The sequence below is a fragment of the Notechis scutatus genome, chromosome 11, assembly GCF_049901735.1.
Source record: "Notechis scutatus isolate UNSWTSFEM ecotype Mainland chromosome 11, rNotScu1.2, whole genome shotgun sequence".
Classification (NCBI taxonomy): Eukaryota; Metazoa; Chordata; class Lepidosauria; order Squamata; family Elapidae; genus Notechis; species Notechis scutatus.
The window spans coordinates 5,853,247-5,876,988 of record NC_142019.1 but is presented as its reverse complement, the minus strand read 5'-3'; the positions used below and the strand labels follow the sequence as shown (position 1 = coordinate 5,876,988).

The 23,742-nt window shown below is 39.6% G+C and overlaps 1 protein-coding gene across 2 annotated transcripts in view; it reads right to left on the bottom strand.

The window, feature by feature from the left end:
- LOC113418289 (NAD(P) transhydrogenase, mitochondrial-like) overlaps positions 1-16,643 on the bottom strand; it is a 69,572-nt gene extending 52,929 nt beyond the window's left edge. The window contains exons 1-4 of one of the 2 annotated variants that reach the window (XM_087972662.1): positions 16,591-16,643; positions 12,106-12,317; positions 5,629-5,858; positions 4,445-4,662 (exon numbers count right to left, since the gene is read on the bottom strand). In XM_087972662.1, coding sequence (XP_087828788.1) covers positions 4,445-4,662; positions 5,629-5,858; positions 12,106-12,244 — 587 coding nt within the window. In that variant the 5' untranslated portion in view covers positions 12,245-12,317; positions 16,591-16,643. The remainder of the gene's footprint in view (positions 1-4,444; positions 4,663-5,628; positions 5,859-12,105; positions 12,318-16,590) is intronic. The other variant, XM_087972661.1, reaches the window with a different exon arrangement.
- Between the last annotated feature and the right edge of the window lie 7,099 nt (positions 16,644-23,742).

Below are 23,742 nucleotides of genomic sequence, written 5' to 3'. Positions count from 1 at the left end.
ACTCCTTAGATAAGTCATGGCAATCAAACATCTCCAACAAATAAATTATCAGTAAAACCAAAAAACCAAAAATGGCATTTATCTATTAGGTGAGAAGCCATAGATAGATATCAAAATCATCATCATCACCATGTCCTTATAGTTCATACCTTTGCTTGTTACACCCTAATAAATGGCTAATCAAAGGACATTTCTTATATTATAAACTGCCCAGAATTGCTTCAAAGTGCGAGAGGAGTAGCATATAAATTTAATAAATTTATTTATTTATTATTTACTTATTTATTAAATGAATTTGCTGCCCACTTTGCAGTCCTACGACTCTGGGTGGCTTACCATAAAACAACAGATTAGGACAGTAAGATAATAAATACATCAAAATTAAGAAAGAAATCGCTAAGATAGCAGAGGGTATACAACAGCAGAGTGGAGGTGAAAATCTTCTAATCCAGAAACCTGCCCATAGTAAATGTTTTCTCCACCTCTCAAATTACATTATGCTCATTGGGGTGAATGTTTTTCTCTGTTCATCATAGATTTTTTTTTTTTTTTTTGGTAAAAGGATCTTTTTGTTTAGTTGTAGTGCAGATTCCTACATTCTTAGGCTGAGCATCCCGTTCCTTAATGTTTGTTTTTGGAATGTTTGTTTGAGCCATTATTGCGTACCTGGCTCTATGCTGGTTAGTGTATCTTGAATGTTCCAAGAGAAAAATAAAGTGGATTCATTTTGTGGCTTAAAAGGTTCCTTCCTCCCTCCCCTCCGAATGTTGGATGTTATGAATTAGCAAAAGATACTTGTTTTGGATTAGAAAACAAAATGATTACAGCTCGTTTTGTTCTTCAGCAGTAAGCAAACATTTTGACTGGAAGCAAGGAAGGGAAGGTATCTTTGAAAGCATGCAAAGAAAATTTACAACCCAAGATACCCACGTATCACAAATCCAACATAAACAATCTCCAGAAAATCAGTATGATGTTTACTTCTTTGTTGCACGCAGGACTAAGGAGATTAATAATTTAAGAAGGGAATTGCTCCTTTTGTATACAGGTAGTCCTCAACTTATGACCAGAATTCCCATTGCTAAGCAGAATGGTTAAAGACTGAATTGCGCCCAATTTTACAATCTTTTTGCCATGACTATTAAGCAAGTCAGTTGTTAAGTGAATCAGAGTCGATAAGCAAATCCATCTTGCCCCATTGACTGTTCAAGGATATTTGAGTATGATATATATGATATAGTACATAATATATGATATGATATGTACGTATAAATATGATATGAGCAGGGGTAGGATTCTACCTGGTCGGGCTAGTTCTTTAGAACCAGTTGTTATAATTTTGCTCAGTTCAGAGAACCGGCAAATCACGCCCCTGGCTGGCCTCACCCCTCCCCACCTACTCACTCCTTACCTGGTATGTGCGCCATCCAACTTGCCTGCATTAGCCTAATTTTTGGTAAGTTGTTATTTTTCCTTTTTTCCCTCGACCATCAGCTGTTCTGCTGTGCCTGGAGATTTAGGTTAGCTAGAAAGCAGGAAATCGTTGGGTTTATTGCTTTCTAGCTAATCTAAAAGCAGAGCTGAACTTTCCTTAGGACTGAAGTTTCTATTTTTCAGTGCAGACTCAGGTAGCAGATTGCAGAAAGATAGATCTCTGAGTGAATCTGTGATTCTGCGGGCAACTCAATCTGCCTGCCTGCTTTGCTTGATTTTGGGTAAAAGTTGCTCTTTTTTAAAAAAAAATAAAAAATTCAATAGTTACATAAACATTTACAATATTTACATACAAGCCATGCCCACCCAGTCACATGACCACCAAGCCACACCCACAAATTAGGCCATGCCCACAGAACCAGTTGTTAAGAAATTTGAATCCCATCCCTGGATATGAGTCATGATGGCGCAGTTTGGAGAAGGCCGGCCTAAAGATTCCATTTGTCTTTGTGACTTGTTGCTTCAAACAGGGTCTAATTAGCACGGTGTTATTTTTACAAAACCTTTCATTTGTCTACAAGCTGAGTTTTGCCTGCATGAAAGACCATCATGGAAAAGAAAGCCAGGTTGGTATGTGAGTTTCATGCCAAACCTAAAAACACATTTCAGGGCAGAAACCAGAGAGCAATCTCATTAGCTCATGGCAGCCACCGAGTCTTATGGTTTTCTAAAGACTGATTTATAGTGGCAAAAAGTGTAAGTGCACTAGAGCCCACGCATAATGCATCTGTTCATCTTTAAGGTCACAAGACGTCCTATTGTTTTGATCTACTGTGGAATCTAGTTCATATTACTCAACCCAGTTATAGTTGGTGGGTTTATAAGAGACGTCTGGAATTCTCATTTGATTTTCTTTAGTAACCATAACTTGAATGTGAATCACAGAAGGAAAGACATTTCAAAAGGCAGTAAAACCCCTGGTCTTGTTTTGGCATGAGCAACAGCAGACATCAGAGATGTTCGAATCAACCACCCATCTCTCAGCAAGTTTGGGTTGATACCAAACAAGACGAGATACAGTTATATCAAAAGACCATGAAGTCTCTTCCAGAACAGATGTGACAGAACTAGGCTGGAAACTAATACATCCAGATGATTTAATTACTCAGTTGTTTTGAATCTGCTCTGGATTTAAGAATAATGAAGTCCAATTGTGTAATGTTTGTTTTATTAAGGTGGTATTTAAGAACTGTGTGGTTACTGTTAGCATAACTTAACTCAACCTTCTCCAACTGAGTGTCTTCCAAAAATGCTGGAATTTCTGGAAGCTGTTGTCCAAGCATATCTGGAGAGAACCTACGTTAGCCTAGTCTTCCTTGGATGAAATGAAATACTAATTAAAGATTGGCAGTGGTATATGGCACACACCAGAACCCCAACACAACTACTCGCTCTCACAATAATGTTTTCAAATTTGGAGATCTTCTGATCTGATTTTGGTATCCTCTTAAATGTGCTCGCAAGATTTCAATACACACGAGACAGATGGATATAGGTGCTCCAGGGCAGAAAACAATGCTAACTTCACAATGGATGGCTTAACAGCCATATCTAGTTGGGAGAACGTGGGCTCCAGCCAAAACAGAATTGGCCTCAGAGAAGCTACTGTAAGCAACCAAAGAATAACAAGAGTTCTGTGGTCCCAGCAACCATTTGGATGGAGTACGGTCTTCTGGTTCACCACTGTTATCCTTTCTAATCCATCTTAAACTTTTTCTCTCTCTGTTAAGTAAGAACCAAATATAAGAAATAAGACTGTTGAGAATTTCCCATGTTTTGGGATGTTTCCAACACAACAATTGCCTCAATTTCCACTACTGGGTTTCTATCTATCTATCTATCTATCTATCTATCTATCTATCTATCTATCTATCTATCTATCTATCATCTATCTATCTATCTATCTATCTATCTATCTATCTATTACCCCACTTGAGGTTTCCCACATCTGAGATGCCAGAAATTCGTTATTCTAAGCTCAGAGGAGATGAAATTGTAGCATCTTATAATTGAACAAGGATGACAAGAAAAAGAACTCCGTTCCTAGGGAGGTCATGCAAGGGAAGGGAATGAAGAAGAAGTCAAGAGAACATCTGGGACTCACAGTGGAAGCCCCAAACCTATCAACATCTGTTTTTGATGCATGTAGAAAAAGATGGGACTTCTATCACACAGTTACAGCTGCTCTCATTTTTATACGATCCCATTCCTCATGCCCCTACATCCTATATAAACATGTGTGTTTGTGCTTGTGTATGCCTCTGTGTGTGTGTGTGTGTGTGTGCTTCAAATCAGTCTTAGCCTCTGGTGACTCCCTGGATAAGTCCTTATAGTTTTCTTGGCAAGATTTCGGAAGTGGTTTACCATTGCCTCCTTCCTAAAGCCAAGAATGAATCTATTGGCCTAAGATCATCCATCTGGCTTTGTGCTTTCAGTGGTACTAGAACTCTCAATCTCCCGGTTCCTAGCCCAATGCCTTAACCACTACACCAAACTGACTGTCATACATAAACTAGTACTATATATACAGAGATGAGTGGACAAACCAAAGCCCCAGTGCTGCATAGAGTCCTACTGCTTTGTGTTGTGTATGCTACGGTTTGAGTTGAGGGGCCCTTAAAGGCCAATAAATAAATATCTCCCAACCTTTTCTGCACCCTGTTTTCTGGAACTTCATCCAACAGCAACTGCCAAAAATCAGTAATGAAGGCTTTCTGCTGTTTTTGAAGCAGGGGTCATTGAAAAACAAAACAAAACTCTGGAGCGTCGTTCCTAAAATAATTCTTAAAAACATGCAAGCTTAATACGGTAACTTCCCCCAAACCAGGGAAATTTATATGCCATGGCTCTGCCCAAAAAATGTCCAACACCAGCAAATAACTGCCCATTTCTTATAGAGTGAAACAGGCACTGAGGAACAATGAGAAGAAAGAGGATAATGTGGACTCACCCTGCAATGTTGGCCATTGAGCTTAAGGCATCATATCCTTGGGCAATGGTAACTCGAGGCACTTGATCCATTGCTAAGACAGTGGCTTTGCACTGAGCAAGCTTCTCCAAGAGATCTGGATTCTGTGCTGGATAGATAAAGCTGACCAGAACCGCTTTCTCCTTGAGTAAGGTGGTCTCATGGATTCCCAACTTTTCATTAAAAATTGGAGCTCTGACCTTTGAGAGGATAAATGTCATATTACACTGCTTGGTTAAAAGAAAGAAAATTCCATGCGCAAATGAACTATGCACCAAAGGTAGGACTAGGCTACAGTTTTTCTTTCTAATACACTTGATACTCATAATGTGGCCTTATTATAGATCACAAACCATAACATATAGTCTAAATTATTGTTCAAAACCCAACTGATTATGATTTATTGAACCAGGAATCCAATTCCTGTTTACTTTACACTTTGCAGCCACTAAAATCATAATTATTGGGTCAGCAATTAGTAGAAATTTCATTTCCGCTTTGGATTTTTGTGATCAATTCTTCACATCCCTGAGATGTATACCTCTTTGCTGGCCCATATTTCAACATTTGTTCCATATTCTCACTCTTATTGCTGGTAAATGCCAGCCAAATATTTGAATATTATTTTGAACTCAGCTATTACGCTCTGCTATGCTATGCTTAATTGTGGTTTATTGAATATACCATGATTGCCTGGGTTTCTACATTGTGTTAAGCCATATACCACTATTCACAAAATTGTCATGGCTGGATAAGGCTAAAATATTAATTAAAAACTGCATGATTGCTTGGAGTAATAAAGGGATAATCCTAACTCAGAGTTTCCTCTGATTGGCCAAAACCACCCAGCCGGCTTTCATGCCTAAGGCAGGACTAAAACTCACCATTGCCTGGTTTCTAGGCCAGCACCTTAACCATTACACTAAACTCTCTCTCTCTCTCTCTCTCTCTCTCTCTCTCTCTCTCTCTCTCTCTCTCTCTCTCTCTCTCTAGAGTCCTTTTCAACTTTATTTGTAAAAATAGAGTATGTAACTTGCCCAGTGTCAGTTCTCAATGGAGAAGTTCAAAAGTCCTGTCCGTCCATCCATCCATCCATCCATCCATCCATCAATCCAGCAGTTAAATAATCTTCCCTACCACACCTGGCAGTTTTATTTCATTCTTGCCTTTAGAACGATATCGGATCCAAACACGCTTTTCATGTCCCCAATTTTGGCTCCCGCCTCTATGTACTGATCATCAGAGAACTTGGCTTCTTCGCCTGCTCCATGCTCCACTTGCACACGGAAGCCTTGCTTCACCAAAGCTTGGACACCAGCAGGAGAGAGGGATACTCTTTTTTCATTTTTATATACTTCTTTAGGAACGCCAACCACAAGTTCTTGGTAGCGGATTCCTGTATGAAACAGACACATCAACTAAAAGATTGATAAGCAGGCAGGAAGGAAGCCAAGGTAGACATGATCTCAATGAACTTCAGTATTTATTTATTTATTCATTTATTTGATTTGTCAATCGCTTACAAGATAATAGGTATAAATAAAAACATGAGTGTGAATACAGGAAATAGGTACAAATAAATGGGGACAATAGGACAGGGACAGTAAGCACGATTGTGCACTTATGCAGACCCTTTACAGACCTCTTAGGAATGGGGTGTGGTCAATAATGGATAGTTTGAGGTTAAAGGAGTGGGGGTTAGAGGATGTAACAACAGAGTCATGTAGTGCATTCCAGGCATTGACCACTTTGTTGCTGAAGGTGTACTTTCTGCAATCAAGTTTGGAGCAGTTTGTATCTGTTGTGTGCTCTTGTATTGTTGCGGTTGAAGCTGGAGTAGTCATTGACTAGTAGGACATTGTAGCAGATAATTTTGTCTGCTAGGCTTAAGTCCAATCGTAGGCGTCGTAGTTCAAGGTTGTCTAAGCCCAAATTCTCAAGCCTGGGAATGTTAGAGTTGTCAGGCAGAAGCACAGAAAATAAATCAAAATAATAAACCAAAAGTATCCAGAAAGCTTCAGTTGCGGGAAAGGTGGTTACAAATATATTTACTTATTTATGTATTTCATTAATGAATGTAAAATTATTATAACCGCTGAAAAATTCCAGCATAAATTTTGAGCAGTAAAACCTCATAATACATAATAAGTATTTTCTTTTTTTAAAAAAAAAAAAAGTGAAAGAATCAGAGCAAAAATCCCAATCAGGAATATAAACACTGCTCTACAATTTCTGTAGGTATAAATGCTAAAAAAAAATGCCTGTGTTTTTTCCTTGCCTAAAACAAGGAAGCTCTATTGAATTTTCTCAGGGAGGGGAATATTTTAAAGATGGAAGAAACCTCCATCAAACCATCTTTTTTAGCTTGTTTGAAAGATATCCCTAAGTTGATACTGTCAATGATCAAGCAGGTAACACTGGGCAGAACAGGTTAAGAAGTATCCAAGGACCAAACCCAAGAAGGCTTTAAAAGTTAAAACTGCATTAAATCAGCAATCTCAATGATTTACTGCAGAACAGGTATACCACCATACATACCTTCCATTATATTCTTTGGAGAAAGTCTGCAAGATGGAGTAATATACTTCTCTCTCTCTTTCTATTACTGCTTCATACATTATGCAAACAATGCTTTAGTGTGTTGTATAAGTTTTAACCGATATCTTTTATTCTCATGCTAGAGAAAGTTTTCAGATGCAGAAAAAAAAGGAAAAGATGAAACAAAAGGGATTATGATCATAACATCCATAAATGTTCTGGAGAACGAGAATCTGGATTTGAATTTACTCTTTGAGGTCCTTTGCTTCTGCTAGCCTCCATATCAGGAATGATCCGCTTTTCACAAACCTGCTGGGTTTCAGCTCCTATGAACCACAGACAAACTCACTTGTAGCTTTGATTTGGCTCCAATGACCTTCTCAAAATGTGCTTCCTTCCCTCACACTACACAGCTCTACTGAACCCCTATCACAGCATAGCAAGCAAGGTAGCATAGAAGTAAGTGTATGAGGGTTTTGTTAGTGGCAGAAGATGAAATGTTCCACTGTCAAAGTGCACTTCCATAGCCAACTAACACGATCATACAAAGACACAGGCAGATGCCAAAATAACAACAAATTAAAGTTTGGTTTGCAAAATACTTGACTGGGATTCGGCTTACACAAGCTTTCGAGCTGTTTACATGTTTTAAAAAGGTGCAGCATCAGCCCCAAGCAGTGATGGGACAACCTCAAGTCTACTGGCTTTTGGGACAGGAAAAGGAAAACAAAGAAACAAATAGCGATGTAGAAAGGAGATGGACTTTTTTCCCCTTTTTCGTTTCCCTTCTCGCTCCTGGTTTGAATTAACTGCAATTATTTATAACAAGAGGAAAATATAGTCATTATGCAGATATAAAGCCACACCATTAGAAAAAACTGATTACATAAAAGCAGGGTTACATATTACTTTCTAAGATGATTCACCCATCATCTTAAGTCATGCTCACCTGAAAAAGCTATAGTTGGCAGGCTTCGTGCAATACGTTAAGCTTTTTTATGCTTTTGGCTTAATGTGTTGAGGAATGCAGCCAGTTCAGAACTCCAGTCAACCTGGATCATATTTTGTGGGGACCTTGTTTTCTTGCAGAGGGTTCATTACCCAACTAGGTAACATCATCTAGTATAGGTCTAGCATTAATCTTGGTGTTAATTCCCTGTTAACTGGGTGATGGTTACTGGCCAAGTTGTTGAGTGGAATGTAGACCAATTGTATGCCTTTCGACCAACAATCCAATAGTAACCCACAGTCTGATTGAGGAAACACTGAGAACACTCCCACAAACACTGACAGGACAAACCACTAATATATAAAAAGAAAGAAAGCCCCATTCACTTCTAACACTGATGATGTTACCTAGCTGGGTAATGAAAGGTTAGCAACAATCAAGTTCAGGGAGCACCAAGGACCCCACAGTTCAACCCTGAGTTAACACCAAGAAAATGCTGAGATTCATTGTCCTTTGCTATATGTACCTTGGGATGTGATCAGAGGTGGTATTCAGCAGGTTTTGACCAGTTCTGGAGGATGGGTAGCGGAAATTTTGAGTAGTTCTGAGAACCAGTAAATGCCACCTCTGACTGGCCCTGCCCCCATCTATTCTCTCCTCCTGAGTCCCAGCTGATTGGCTGGGTCTTCTTTGGTTGCCCTGCAGAGGAGAACGGAGCTGGAAAGCAGGTTAGTGGGGTGGGGAGGGAATGGGATTTTGCAGTAGCCTTCCCCTGCCACACCCACCAAGCCATGTCATGCCCACCAAGCCACACCCACAGAACCGGTAGTAAAAAAATGTTGAATCCCACCACTGGATGTGATGGATAGATGAGAAGCCAGAGATGCTGAATGCTGCCTTAAAACAGAACTTTCATGCAATCATACATACTTTGATCTTTTGATCCCTATGTAAATGCAATAACACCACCCTAAGAAACACCCTGATGAGAATTTCACCACGAATACTGTATCCTTTGAAAGGCATTTCAAATGCATTTTACCATCAAGTTGAAGCTGATATCTGCTGCATGTGATCAATGCTTTGCTTAATCAAGAAGAGAGACTGGGCAGCCATCGGTATGTCGAGTCTCCTGCTCGAGCAAGGGGATGGACTAGATAGACCTCCAAGGTCCCTTCCAACCCTGTGTTCTAATTCATTTAGTGAGATCATGAAGAAAGAAGGCAAGAGTCAGAAAATGCATTCCAGCAGGTAGCAGATGGTTAGGAGAACTTAATTTGGATTTCTGCACTTAACCGTTGTTGGACTGACTTGGCCTCAAGATTTCTTTCCAACGCGAGGATTCCATAAATTCAGCTAAGGCAGATTTAATTTACATTTAATGTCATTTTTCTTGTCTTCCTCTGCACCTTTCTGCTGAGTACTAATTACTGTAAGTTATAACTTTTCCCCCTTTTCTGTTACAATTACAAAGTCACTGTGACATTTGCAATAACCTCCTTCGCATGTTGAAAATGAGTCAGTTTATACATTGCCCTGTCCAATATTTCTCAGTTACATATCCACCAGAGCCCGTTTCCAAACTATGCTTTTTAGCAATTAAACCCTGTTTTAAGTTGACTTTTGCTTTGCTTACTTTATCTCATTGGGCAATCATTTTCTGGAACAGGCTACAATAAATCTAAACTACTGTTCTTGCAAGAGTAAACAATATTTAATATGCCATTGTTGCTTTATGGCTGGTCTTACACAATGGCAACAAGTAAAATGGGAAACTTGAAATTAAAATCCAAGGTTCAACCTACAAGTGAAGCTCAGATGCATTCTTTTCGGTAGAGTTTTTTCAAATAGAGGCTAACTTTTATAATAGCAATTAAATGGAGGTAGAATGGTTGGGGACTGGATACCTAATTCTTCCATATACTCCTGTTTATTCAATTTTTCTTTCCCTAAACTTTATTCTCTCCCTGAAGAATGTTTCATTCTGTCTCTGAAGTCTGCAAATATTCTGCATCCTAACACATAAATCCCTTCTTGCCTGTGGATCGCTGTGTGTGAATTAGGCAGCTATATAAATTTATTTCATAAATACATTTCTAATTTGAGGGCTTTGCCACATCAGTGACTGGCAACCTGAGGTCCCAGAGCTGCAGATGTCCGTCTAGATCTCCATAGCTAAACCTTTAGTGAAATTGCTGAACAGTTTGAGATCTGCTCTTAGCACACTTTGACTAAACTGGCTTCAGGGTTCAATCAAAAATTGTTGCAAATTGTTTTCTCAGTTGAATTACATTGGGCTAAAGCAATGCCATCCATGGACGGAGAGCTTGATGAAGCTAAAGCCTCTTTTTATTGATTATGAATGACTTCCATTAACTTTCTTCTCAAGTGGGTTTAGTACTTCTCACTTAGACTGGCCATTTTTTATTTAATCAGCATAAAAGTGAAGGATCCAAATGGTCCTCAGCTGAGTTTTCATATTTTGATGATCCTTATTATTAGGAATGAGGTAGTTTCATTTTATTTATTTTATTTTATTTATTTATTTGGTCATTAGATAACAGGTATAAGTATAAACATGGTTATGAATACATGAAATGGATATGAATAAAAAGAAACATTAGGACAGGGACGGTAGGCACGTTGGTCACTTCTGGCGGCCTTTTAGGGTGAACAGGTACTCTTGGTGCCAATGGTGAAAGTCTGGTGGTCGTTTCTGGTGGCCTTTTAGGGTTGGAGCGGTACTCTTGCTTCCACGGTGTCAAAGGGCATCGGGAAGCTGTTGGAAAGGGTGTTGCGGAGGCATAGGCCCATGTAGACCGTCTTAGTGGACGTCTGGTGGTTGCTGGCGGCCGTTTAGAGTTAATGGGATTTGGGATAGTTAGTTAGGATTTGAGACCTGTCCCCTTAAGGGAATGCATCATGGTAAATGTAGTTAAGGTATCCTGGGAAATGTAGTTCATGTCATGTGGCCACATCTGTAATCCTGATTGGTCACTAAATTGACCCTTGTTGGGTTGGGGGAGGCTCCTTCACTCTTGCCCGAATCCACCCTACCATGCAGCTGCTTCAATCATCATGGGGTTGAGACTTTATCATCTTTCTACACCACAATTCAGATATGCAAAGGATTGGACATTAAGAGGAACCTCGTCATAAATGTGAGTTGATATGGATGCCTGATGAACCAATAAAAAAGACATTGTGTGGATGCTTTGTGGAGTTACTCTGTCTGCTTTATGACATCCAGATAGTAATAAGCAGACCCCCTACAGACCTCTTAGGAAAGGGGTGAGGTCAATAGTAGACAGTCTAAAGTTAAAGTTTTTGGGGTTTGGAGAAGAAACCACAGAGTTAGGTAGAGTATTCCAGACATTGACCACTGTGTTGCTGAAGTCGTATTTCCTGCAATCAAGTTTGGTGCGGTTTACCTTGAGTTTGTATCTATTGTGTGCTCTTGTATTGTTGTGGTTGAAGCTGAAGTATTCATTTGCAGGTAGGACATTGCAATGTATGATTTTATGTACTATACTTGGATCGAATGGAAGGCGGTGTAGTTCTAGGTTGTCTAGGTCTAAAATTTCAAGTCTGGTGGCATAAGGTATTCTGCTACAAGTAGAGGAGTGGAAGACTCTTCTCATGAAATATTTCTGGACTTTCTCAACTGTATTAATATCCGATACGGAATGCAGGTTCCAGACTGATGAACTGTATTCAAGTATTGGTCTAGCAAATGTTTTGTATACTCTAGTTAGTAGTGTGATATTACCAGAGAAAAAGCTACACAGGATTAGGTTAACAACTCTTAATGCCTTTTTAGCTATGTAGTTACAGTGGGCTCTAGCACTTAGATCATTAGAGATGAGTACTCCAAGGTCCTTGACAAAGTTAGGGTCATCAACAAGGTCTAGAATATTCAGCTTGTATTTTATTTTCTGATTTATTTTGCCGATATGTAAGACAGAGAATTTGTTTGTCGAGATTTGAAGTTGCCACTTGTTGGACCATTCTGACACATAGTTGAGGTCTTTTTGAAGGGTAGCAGTATTGTCAGTGGTGTTGATTAGCTTTACATCATTTTATCAACAGTGGGTCTCACTGCGTTTCATTAACTAACCTCAACAAGTATTTTTCCTCACTCGATCATTAATTTTACCTTTTGCTTTCTGGTCACTCCACAAAGCATGGAACGTTTTAAAAGAGCGGGGTCCAGTTGAGGGCTGAAATGTCCGGATATTAAGAGAGAGGAAGAAGTGCAGCAAACTGTTGCCTCGATTTCGGACCAACGTAGCCATCTTCCCAGCTCCAGCAAGAAAATAGTCTGATCTTGACGTTGGTCCAGATGTTCTGTAAGCAGAATTTTTTTTACTAGGATAGACATGAGAGAGAGCAAGCTGGATATCACCAGGATCATATCACCAAACTTTCACATTTACAGGTAATCCTTGACTTACAATCATTCATTTAGTGACTGATCGAAGTTACGATGGCACTGAAAAAAGGGACTTATGATCATTTTTCACACATACAACCATTGCAGCACACACACACACACACACACACACACACCATGGTCATGTGGTCAAAATTCAGATGTTTGGTAACTGTTTTATATTTATGACGGTTGCAGTGTCCTGGGGTCCTGTGATCACTTTTTGTGACCTTCTGACAAGCAGAGACAATGGGAAGCCAGATTCACTTAATGACTATGTTACTAATTGAACACCTGCAGTGATTCTGACAGGGCTCCAACAAATTCACCCTCATTCAAATCAAAAGTCTCTAGCTGCATTTCAGAGAAAAGAAAATTGATTTATTAGAGGTTGCCATGTTGGCACGTGGCTGGGTGCAGCCAATACATCATACATTTCCCCCTTGACCCTGGATGTGACTTCTCCAATGGGACACATCCATCTCCAAGGGTCATCCATCATGCTCTCCAATAACCTTCTTATGCTCTGATAACTTTGGGCCAAAGGAGTATTTTTTTAGTTGACAGATTCATTTGATAACTGTGGCCAAAAAGGTCGTAAAACCAGGGCAAAATTTATTTAACAAATGTCTCACTCGACCACAAAAATTGGGGACTCAATTGTGATTGCAAATCGAGGACTACCTGTATTCTAACATAAGGTATTAAAGCTGTGTTACCTTTTATCACAAATATGTTGATTTCCTAACACTTCAGTATTGCCCCATGGCTAATATCACCATGTCACTGACATGCTCCCTGGAAAATACAGCTTTCAAGTTACCCATCTCCATCACAAAAAGCTTGCCTACCTCTAGGTTAATCCATCATGTGGTTTGCTTTCATTTTACCATGTTGTGGGGGACCAAGCCATTGTGCTTTGTAAACTATGATTTGTGGCTAAACATGTTGGCTAAATCCAGACATGTGTAGGCCTTCCAAGAAAGTCTTTCAAATTTGCTTTGAAAAGATCTCCAGAAATATCTTTGATCAAATTTTCCAAAAAAAGTGAGTAGTATAGGCAAGAAGTGGATGAGTTTTATGGCTTCTGTTAATCTTAAGAACAACAAAAATACACTCATATATACATACATAGTCATCTAAAATTTCAAGCTAATTAACAAATTGAAGTATGCAGCTTATGGTTAAATGGTCTGGGAGTTTCAATTTCAAAAGTTGGGCGTAGTTATTTAATTTTCATCAGCTTATCAAAACGTGGAAAGCCTGACCGCATAAAACTATAATATCTAAAAAGATTTAGTATCTCAAACTGTTACACTTTTGTCTCCCACATCCCACACTCTGATATGTCTCTGCTTTCAAACTGATGCATGAGTAAAATGAAGCAATGAATCACAGACATTCCATGAATAGATATAATCCTGGATAGAAGTTCAGACACAGCTGGCAAAAGATCCTGGTTAAAAAATATATATTTCACATGGCAATATGTTTATGTATGTTCTACTCCCCCTCTACAGTATATTGCCACGCATCCATCAAATACACATTGCCGTGTCTACAAGTCCTTTTCAGCTTGTAAGGAACCAAGAATTTCCATACTGCTTCTCAATGTCTTCTTAGCTCTGTCAAAAAGGAAGACAAATACCCTGAGGCAGGTGTAATTTGGAGATGTCATCCAACTTTGAAGAATACTCAAGATCAGTAAGATGCCACATCGAACAAACCAGCCATCGTGCTAAGCCTACGTAAATTTTTAGAGGAATTTGCTTCATTTCGGGTCAAATTGGAAATAAATTGTTGTAATGGCCAGTGTGAAGCAACATGTCTCTTGTCGTGAAAGCCAAATTTGATTTATAAATGGCAGGACTCATTCATTGATCCCATTCCTGGCCTCTAACTTTCAAGACAGAACAAGGACTGGGACTCAGAAAGAATGGGGACATAAGAACTGTTTTAGCACAGTGGTTAGAATGCAGCCTTGCAGTAGTTCAATCCTGACCGGCTCAACGTTGAGTCAGTCTTCCATCCTTCCACGGTCAGTGAAATGAGGACCCAGATTGTTGGGGGCAAGATGCTGACTCTGTAAACTGCTAGAGAGGGCACTGTGAAGCACTGTGAAGCAGTATATAAGTCTAAGTGTTATTGCTATTATTACAGGTACTCCTTTAATTACAACTATTGAAAAAAAGTCATTTATGAATGATCCTCACACTTATGATCATTACAGTACCTCCATGGTCACGTGATTAAAATTCAGGTGCTTGGCAATCAGCAGGTACTTACAACAGTTGCAATTTCCCAGGTTGTTGTGATCATAATTTGCGACTTTCCCAGCTGGCTTCCAACAAGTCCATGGATGGAAGCCATATTTGCTTAATGACATCACTCCACTTAACAACTGCAATGGTTCACTTAACAAGCATGGCAAAAGAGTAGTAAAATCAGGCATGAATCACTTAACAACTGCCTCACTTAACAATGGAAATTCTGCTCCCAGTTGTGCTCTTAAGTCAAGTTAAGAGTTCTTAAGTTGCTGGTCCCCCAACATCCATGGCTGACTTTATCTGCTCAATGGTAGGGTTGGACCAAATGTAGTATCTGTGGATGCAGAGTGAATTTAGGCCACCTGATCTAAGGCCTCTCATGCTGGCCATGAGTTATAGAGTACCTAAAACATATTTACTTATTAAGTGTTTTCTGAGGTCCAGTACATTGTTGAAAGCTGCAGTTTCCATTTAGATGTTATCAAATGCATTGGGAAAATTCTTATAAACACCTTTATTCCAATCTTCGTGGGAATGTCCTAGTTTTAACATAAAGTTTATCTGCTTCTGCTAGTATATTGTTGCTTCATTGGTTTGATGATTTGTTAAAACAGTACTGAATACTGTTTTATGATTTGACTATGTCAGGGTTCCGGCAGTTACTCCAATTAAATCAAGAGCCTTGAGCCACACTCCCAAAACTAAAGAGGATTTATTTGAAGGTAACGTTCTATGCCCAGATTAGTGCCAGACGTAGAATATTACCTTCAAATAAACCCTCTTTAGTTTTGGGAGTGTGGCTCAAGGCATGAGCCACACTGCCAGACTATTTATTTGTAGTCCAAAGTATGTTGCAATTCACGTTTTTATTTTTTTTTAAATAAAAATCTTAAATCTATTATTCTGTGTATTCTGAGTCCAGATAGTTTATAAACAAGTGCAGTGTACAAACTTTAGCAAAAATTATTTTGCATTTCGCAGAGACTTAAAAGAGAAACAGCAATGTGAAATTGACACACATGCCTTTAAAGTCCCTGGAAAATACAAAATAACACTTCCAAAAAGCCTACAAACAATTGGTTGAATCTAGCAGCCTGAATAAATTAGATTAATTAAGATCCTTTGTGGTTTAATGAAACATAAGACTTGTTGCTCTGACTTGGTCCCTTCTGAGCTTTATGCTGGCCAGGAATTATGAGAGTAGAAATCAGGGCACATAAAAAAAAAAAACTACTTGTGAGAAAAATTGTGTCTCAGACTGTGAACTCAGTTTGCTTCGGCCAGTAATGGAGAAGGGCAAAGCACCCCCCCCCCAAAAAAAGTATTTATTTTTTCTTTGTACATTTACACAGAATCTGTCCTCTAGAAACATACTTTGCCCCCTTCTGGATTTTGAAACATAAGAAAACATTCATTACATCAAATTCAAGCAAGCTTTTGCAAAAGATTAGCAACTTGGCTTAGTTTTTTTTTTTTTTAAATAAAGATAAAATCCTCAGAAGATTCCTGAATTCTGAACCTCCCTGTGTCATGTTTGTATGGAATTAATGCAGAATGACCACTGGAAGTCATCTGGACTATGAGATGATCCAAACTCTGGGACATGCCAGGCTAAACAGGGTATTTTCTGGTGGGGGGAGGACCCCCAGCTAAGTACTCCTAATAGATCTCAAACTCTAATCAAAGTCAACTGGTTGGATCTGATCTCTTTTGTGGTCAAAATAATCTGCCGTTCCCTGTTTCCCTGGGATTAGTGTTTTAAGGGCACCCTTAGCTTTCTACAAAGAAGAGTCGTTCCAAATATTACGGCCTTCACTTTCCACAGTTGTCTGCTGGAACGCTGCAGAAACAAAGAACTAGGAAGCAGCTGAAGGAGCCGCACAATGCTCTACATTTATGGCAAAGAACAGCAGTGTTAGAGAGTGATTAAGCAAAGACTAACCTGTGGATCTGTGTCCTTAGGAGATTTCTCTGTCCTCCATTGACAACACAAGGGCAGCCTTGGGGGGCTGCTGGCTGTTAAGTGACCTTCGTATTAGCAGCTTGCTGGCAGAGGGAGAGAGGGCAGTTTGGGTGGTTTATAAATAGGTGCCATGTGATCCCCAAGGCACTTGGCACAGCCAGCATGGAGTCTTTCAAAGTAATACAGAGCTAAGACATCCTAGGAAGCTATGCACAAGCCTGACCATTCCTAGTTTTCCTGTGGCAATCTTGGAAAGGAAAACCTGAGCCAGGTTAACAGACGGAATAACAGAGTTGGAATGGACCTGGGAGGTCTTCTAGTCCAACCCCCCCCCCCTGCCCAAGGAGGAAACCCTATACCAGTGGCGGTATTCTACCGGTTTGGGGCGGTTTGGGCCGGTTCGGCCGAGCTGGTAGCGCCAATGAGCAGTGGAGACCAAACCAGTTCTGTCTGCCACTCTGCTGTCAGGCCCACCAGCTCGCCTGGGCTCCCATACTCACTTTTATCCTCTGCTTTTGAAGCACAGCTGCTTTGCGCGGCACAGCAAAGTGCCACGCGGCAGTTGCTGAAGCAACCGGGATTGTACAGGCTTGCAGGAGGTGAATTAGACCACCTCTGCATCTGCGCAAAGTGCACCTTTGGTGCATGCATGCAAGCAAAGTATGTGCACACATGCAAAGTGCGCCCACCAAGCCACACCCACCAATCCAATGGTAAAAGTATTTGAATCCCACCACTGCCCTTTACAATTTCAAAAAAATGGTTGTCCAATCTCTTTTTAATTTGCCTTATATTACATGACACAATAGGCCTTAAGCTCTCATGTGTCCATCCCAAAGGTGCTTTTTTCCAAAGACCACTGGACTTCTTTTCTTTGAAAACATTTCACTTCCCATCCAAGAGGTTTCTTCAGTTCTGAAGAACTGAAATGAAATGAACTGAAGAAACGTCTTGGATGAGAAGCGAAACGTTTTTCAAAGAAAAAAACCAAGAAAGTCCAGGTACCTTTTGGAAAAAGCACCTTTGGGACAACCATCCTTCGGATGATTGAGACTTCAACTCTCCTGTGTCTGTCACATCGTTCATTGATCCTAAAATGGACCAGGGCAGTGGTGGCTAACCTTTTATGGCTGCCTTGATGATAATTGCACGTGCGCTCACATGCCAGTACCCAGAAGGCAATGCATGCTGGGCCCTCCCACGCCCCCTGTGCATGCGTGCGTGACCCAGGGGTGGGATTCTACCAGTTCGCACTTATTCGATAGAACCGGTTGTTAACATTCTAAGCAGCTCGGAGAACCGGCTGTTAGAAGAAATTACTGGCCTAATCCTGTAAGGAAGGCAGGAAGGAAACATTCTGGTGTTGCTTACAGAAACTGCCTCTCCACTAACCCTTATTACATTCTTGGCAGGACTAGACTTCCTGTCTCAGGAACATCTCTGGAGTTTTTTCCCCCCTCCTTTGCTGGTACTTTGCTTGTGTGGAGTGACCATTCAAAGTTACAATGGCACTGAAAAAAGTAAATTATGACCATTTTTCACACTTACGATTGTTGCAGCATCCCCACAGTCATGAGAGGCCAGGCGAGGAGATGGTGCCTTGATGTGAGTGATATTGAGTTGGCCACACCCAGCCAATAACATGACCACCAAGCCACGCCCATCACCTAAGCCACGCCCACAGAATCGGTTGTTAAAAATTTTTAATCCCACCCCTGGCGTAACCTCCCACACAGTGCGCATCTCTGCACATGCGCACACATCTCCCACGCACCCCTGCCCCCCGCGCATGCACGTCAGATACCCGACTATCAGCTGTCGGGCGATGGCGGTGCATGTGGATGTGCAGGGGAGCTCTTCCAGGAGAGCTCTCCTGTGCCAGCAGAAGTGGCTCTGCGTGCTGCTTCCGGTATGCGTGCCATAGGTTCGACAACACGGGACCAGGGCTATGGTGACTTCAGGCCAGTCAAATGTTTGAACATTCTGGTCCCCCTTGCTGCCAACTCTGAACATTTCATACGATGAAATGATTTTACGTCTTGCAATTACTCCTTGTCCTACAGCAGAATATTCCCCAAACACAAGTAAAGATGATGCAAAATTTGCTATTATTAAGCAGCAAGCTAACCCCAGACCTTATAAGGCTTTCGGTATAAATACCGCAATGTTGAATCTTTCCCTTACAAGAAAATTCCTTTAATTGGCAGGATTCTTTATGTACCTTGAGTGATGGACAAGCAGAATGCTCGAGAATGAAACTGTACCAGACTTCAAGGATATGGGAAGCTCTATGATTATGATCTCTAGTCTGGGGGATAAGAGCATGAAAATGTTGGGGATTTTAACTCCCCCAGGGATAGATAAACAGCAAAACTAAGTGGGCTTAATTGTACAGACCAGAGAAAGTATGGAAGGATTATTAGCTGGCCATTAATCTTTGGAAATAGATATGAACAAGACCTTGGACTTGTTCTAAAAGCTGTGTAAAGTCTTTTTTTAAAAAAAAAAACCGCAAGAAGATCATGTCAACCTACAGAAAAGAAGGCAGGGGATGAACTCAGAAAGGATCTAACTTTCTAATGTTTATTTTACCAAAAGATGCAGAGCTAGGATTTGTCCAACACTCCTCTTTTTGAGTCAGTTTTGACTGCCGGGACAAACCCCTGCAATCTCTTGGGCAAGATTTTTCAGAAGTGGGGTTTGCTGTTGCCTCTTTCCTAGCGCTGAGACAGAAGGAGACTGGCCCAAGGTCACTCACCTGGCTTTGTACCTAAGGCAGGACTAGAATTCAGTCCCTCGGTTTCTAGCCTGATGCCTTAACCTCTGCACCAAACTGGCTCTAATTAATTATTTAGCATCCCTATATTTAACTTCAGAGTTTTCTATCTGAAGGCCTCAGCAATCCAAGTGAGGATAAAACTGATGTCTTTCTTCCTCTATGGTAAAATACATTGTGCTTACTTGATAGTTTATTTCTAATTCAAATTGTGTATTTGCAACTAAAAATTATAATACAGGTAATAATACTTGTAAAAGATAATTCTTTTCTTTTTACTAATTTTATTGATTACAATATTTAAAAACATTGAACGTGATGGACTTCATTGACATACATTTTTGTCCTTACACCTCATACAAGATCTTATAAATATTTATGTACATTCGGTTTTTATATATTTTAAACTGTTTCAGTTACATATCAGTTGAATCATTCATTTTGTGAACTCTCTTTCTGTTCCCTCCAATAATAGAATTTATTCCATATCATATACTAATCAGATTTGTCTTTATCTGTATAAAAGAATTCTGAGGAGGCTGGAATATCAAAAAAAAAAAGGAACTAATGTGATTTTGATGATACACATCTAAAGCTGCAAACCTAAAGCATACCTGACCATCCAACGTTAGATTCAAAATAAGCTCCCTAAAATAAAACATTGTTATGAATATGATCAAAAATACAGTAGCCCCAAGAGTAAAATCCAAACTTTTATGTGCTCCAAAAAGCATCAACTGTTTTCTCTATTAGCAATAAAATGCCTTTGCTAAGTACCCCAAAAGGAAAGCAGAAAAATATGCAATGGTTGTATGGACAAGTGAAGATATCTTTGATTCTTTGAGATTAACATATGTTTCTTATTGAAAAATGTTGCGTGATGTTCTTCCCTCAGTGCACAAAGATGGTTGGTTAAGAAAATAAGCAAATAAATACAAGAAGAAAATCTTTGGCCATAGCAAAAAGTATGACATCATAGAAAACGCCAGTGACATTCCAAAGGATGATATTGATACATATTTAATTTTGGTCTTGAGAAATACGTGGGGTTAAAAAAAAAGATGGTTTTTACACTTGCTTTGTTGTCTGCTTATTACTGTCAGTTTCTGGATAAATACTCAAGTTGTCTGGTTAAAGAGCAAGGAAGTCTTACAGAAATCAAAATCATAGGGCAAGGGTCTTCAAACTTGGCAAGTTTAAGATTTGTGGACTTCAACTCCCAGAATTCCTGAGCTAACATGACTGGAGGAGGAATTCTGGGAGTTGAAGTCCACAAAGCTGTCAAGTTTGAAGAACCCTGTCATAGGGCACCAAAAAACTGCAAAATCTTTGGCTAAGTTCTCTCTGCTCATTGGCTATCTAAGGTCACCAACCAAGGGTGTAGATCAGGGGTGTCCAATCTGAGCAATTCTAAGACGTGTGGACTTCCAACTCCAGCATGGAGTGAAGCTCCCCACATGGACTTGGAGCACTGAAGATGTGCGGATTTCAACTTATATTATAGTTGGCTGGGGAATTCTGGGAGTTGGAAGTCCACGGGTCCACAAGTTTCCAAGGTTGGACATCCTTGGTGTAGAGCAAATCTAGGACTGTCTTTTTGTTTCTCCAATTCTATTTCATCCTGGCTTTGCTTCACCTTATTTGATCTGCCAGAATTAGATCTGCCATGGAGCATTCAACCAACAATGGTTCAATTGGGATAGATGTGAAAATGATGCTTATTTGGACAATTGTTTAAATTTCTTTGACTGTTTATGTTTGTCTTGGGCTGTGGTAGATACACACTCCTGACCTCTTCCAGTGATTAAAGGACAAGTAAATAGGCAGAAAACATAAGCCAAATATGGCTGGATGTTGTTTAAGAGAATCTGGTCCAAGAATTAGATAATGTCAGGTAGATTCAGCTGTAGAAGATTTCCCACTGGCCTCATGGGCTTAATCTTGTTTATCTTAATGCTTCGATGTTTTGCAATAGGATTAGAAGCTCCTGATCCTCCAGTGATTTATTTCTTTTCTTTCTTGCATTATTTCTTTTTGTTGCTTATTCCTGGCTACTAAGACAAGTGCAAAAGGAGACTCATTTTCTAACATCAGCGGTGTTGATCTGCTGCTTAGCAATGCAGACCTTATAGCTTTTGAAAGCATGGGTATACCAAGCCTCCTCATCTGACTTGAGAATAATTTGTATAATTCAGCATCAAAGAAGTGGTAGAAACACACAGAGATGCTGTAGGAGCTTTAGATGTTTTGAATGCTGTGCATATTCTTGCAAGCTTTTGTTTTAGGGTATTGTATATTATGTGAGTTACAGCAACAAACCAAAGTTAGCTAAGCCATAGTTTAAACTGATGGCAAATCTAATTTTGACTTGATCAAAGGTAAGGATAGAGTGATTTCTCTTCCAATCTCTTATCACAGCAGCAATAATAGAATATTAACATCGGGTCTTCCATGCATAACCTTCCTAGTTTTTGCTTATCTCTTTGACTAACTTTCTCCACTAAAAAAAAAAAAATCCAATAAGAAGGAAAAGATGGAAAAGATCCACAATACCTTTTGATTGACTGTATTATCCATCTGTAAACCCCCTATGATTTAAAACAATAAAAACCCACTGTATTTTCCCTCAAAATGTCAGTTTAGAGACTGTACTAGTTCACCTTGGGAAGTAGGTAAATAAGGGAGTTCCAATTGATAAAGTCACTGAGAGAACTGTGATAGTTCTCCCCCTGACAAACCTTCTAAATACCAGCCTCATAAAAGTCATAGTTAGTTTATCTTTTACATTCCTCAAATTGTAGTGGGATCCATAAACACGCAGTTTTCAGAAAAAGAGTCTAACGGAAAAGCGCCTTGCTCATCTGGCTCTGGTTTAGACAATTAGCAAAAATAGAGTACAGAACTGCAACCAGAGTCCATAGGCTAGATCGTCTTTCTGAAATATCCACCAGCCCCTGGGGAAAAAAGGACTCTGGAGAATAACATGGGTGGGTTGGAAAACACTTAGAGACAATCCAAATCTAATAAGGTTATCAAAACTTCGGAGAGTAGAGAACTCCCTTCAACTATGCTTTATCTTTTAAAAAAGGAGGTTTCCCCATGAGTTTTGCATGGCTTGGGCTTTCTGGAGAACAAGAAAAAACGAAAACAAAAGCCATATTCACGGACAAGATAATTGCTTCCATATTTTATTGATGAGTAATACAAAGGCCCTATAAAACAATGGCCATATTCAGATGGTCAAGACCTTCATTGGCATGAGTTTCAGTACTTTGGATGCAACCATCTCTCTCCCCCATTTGAAAAGGATTAAAACAAGCAGGATGGCTCCCAAGCAAGCTACATTTTAAGGCCTTATTTAATCTTTGAAGTAGTCTTTTATTTCTGCCTTATTTGGAAACCACTGATCATAACGCCCCCTCCCAACTTTGATTAAAATCAGGAAAACAAAACTCTAAACCACCAACGAACCTTGAAGTGAACCAAGTCCACTCCCACCAACACCGACAGAGCAAGCCACTAATATAGAATATGAGAACAAGCCCAATTCCCTATTAGCACTGATGATGTTACCTAGTTAGGTAATGAAATGTCTGCAAGAAAATAAGCAAGTTACATATACATACACAACACATAGACATACATACAAACACACATACATATAAACACATACATACACATGCTCACAACACCTTTCTGTTAAGTAATAAAGTATAGTAATTAAATATAGATGAATCCAATGCAAGTTATTTTCATAGCCTATATAATGCTATGTACCACTGCTGAAAGGCGTGGCCTCCATCTTTAATTCTACTGTTAAAAAGTGCTCCAAGCAATGTTTCTTTTACAGATCTAAACTGACTCCAATGAAGATCAAAGGGCCTACTGCAAGTTTATTTTGTGCCTCCATGATGGGCTGGATTCAAAGTTCAAGCCAAGCTTTTTATGGACCTAGCAAGTTAGAAAAGTACTTCTCATGTTTGTTCCAAAATCTAGAGGCTAACCAGCATCCAAGAACAGCTATAAAAGTAAGCCTCTTTTTTTCTGTTATGACAAGAACCAGATTTCTTAATTAAAGCCAAATGTTTGTGTATCCCAGTAAAAGCTGATATTTAGAAAAACCTCTTGAGGTATCTAAATGACATTTGCCTGGTAGAATAATGACTAAGGCTGCGTTCTCGAAGCAAAGATGTCAGGGTTTAATATTTTACCACATTACCTCTGCCTCATGTCTTTTTAAATAATTGGCCATGACTTGATGTCCTCTTCTTAGGAGTAAACAATGCTTATTGTCAATTCTCTGTTGAGAGTTTTAAAAAGGAAAGAAGAATACATCAAGTTACTAATTTGATTTC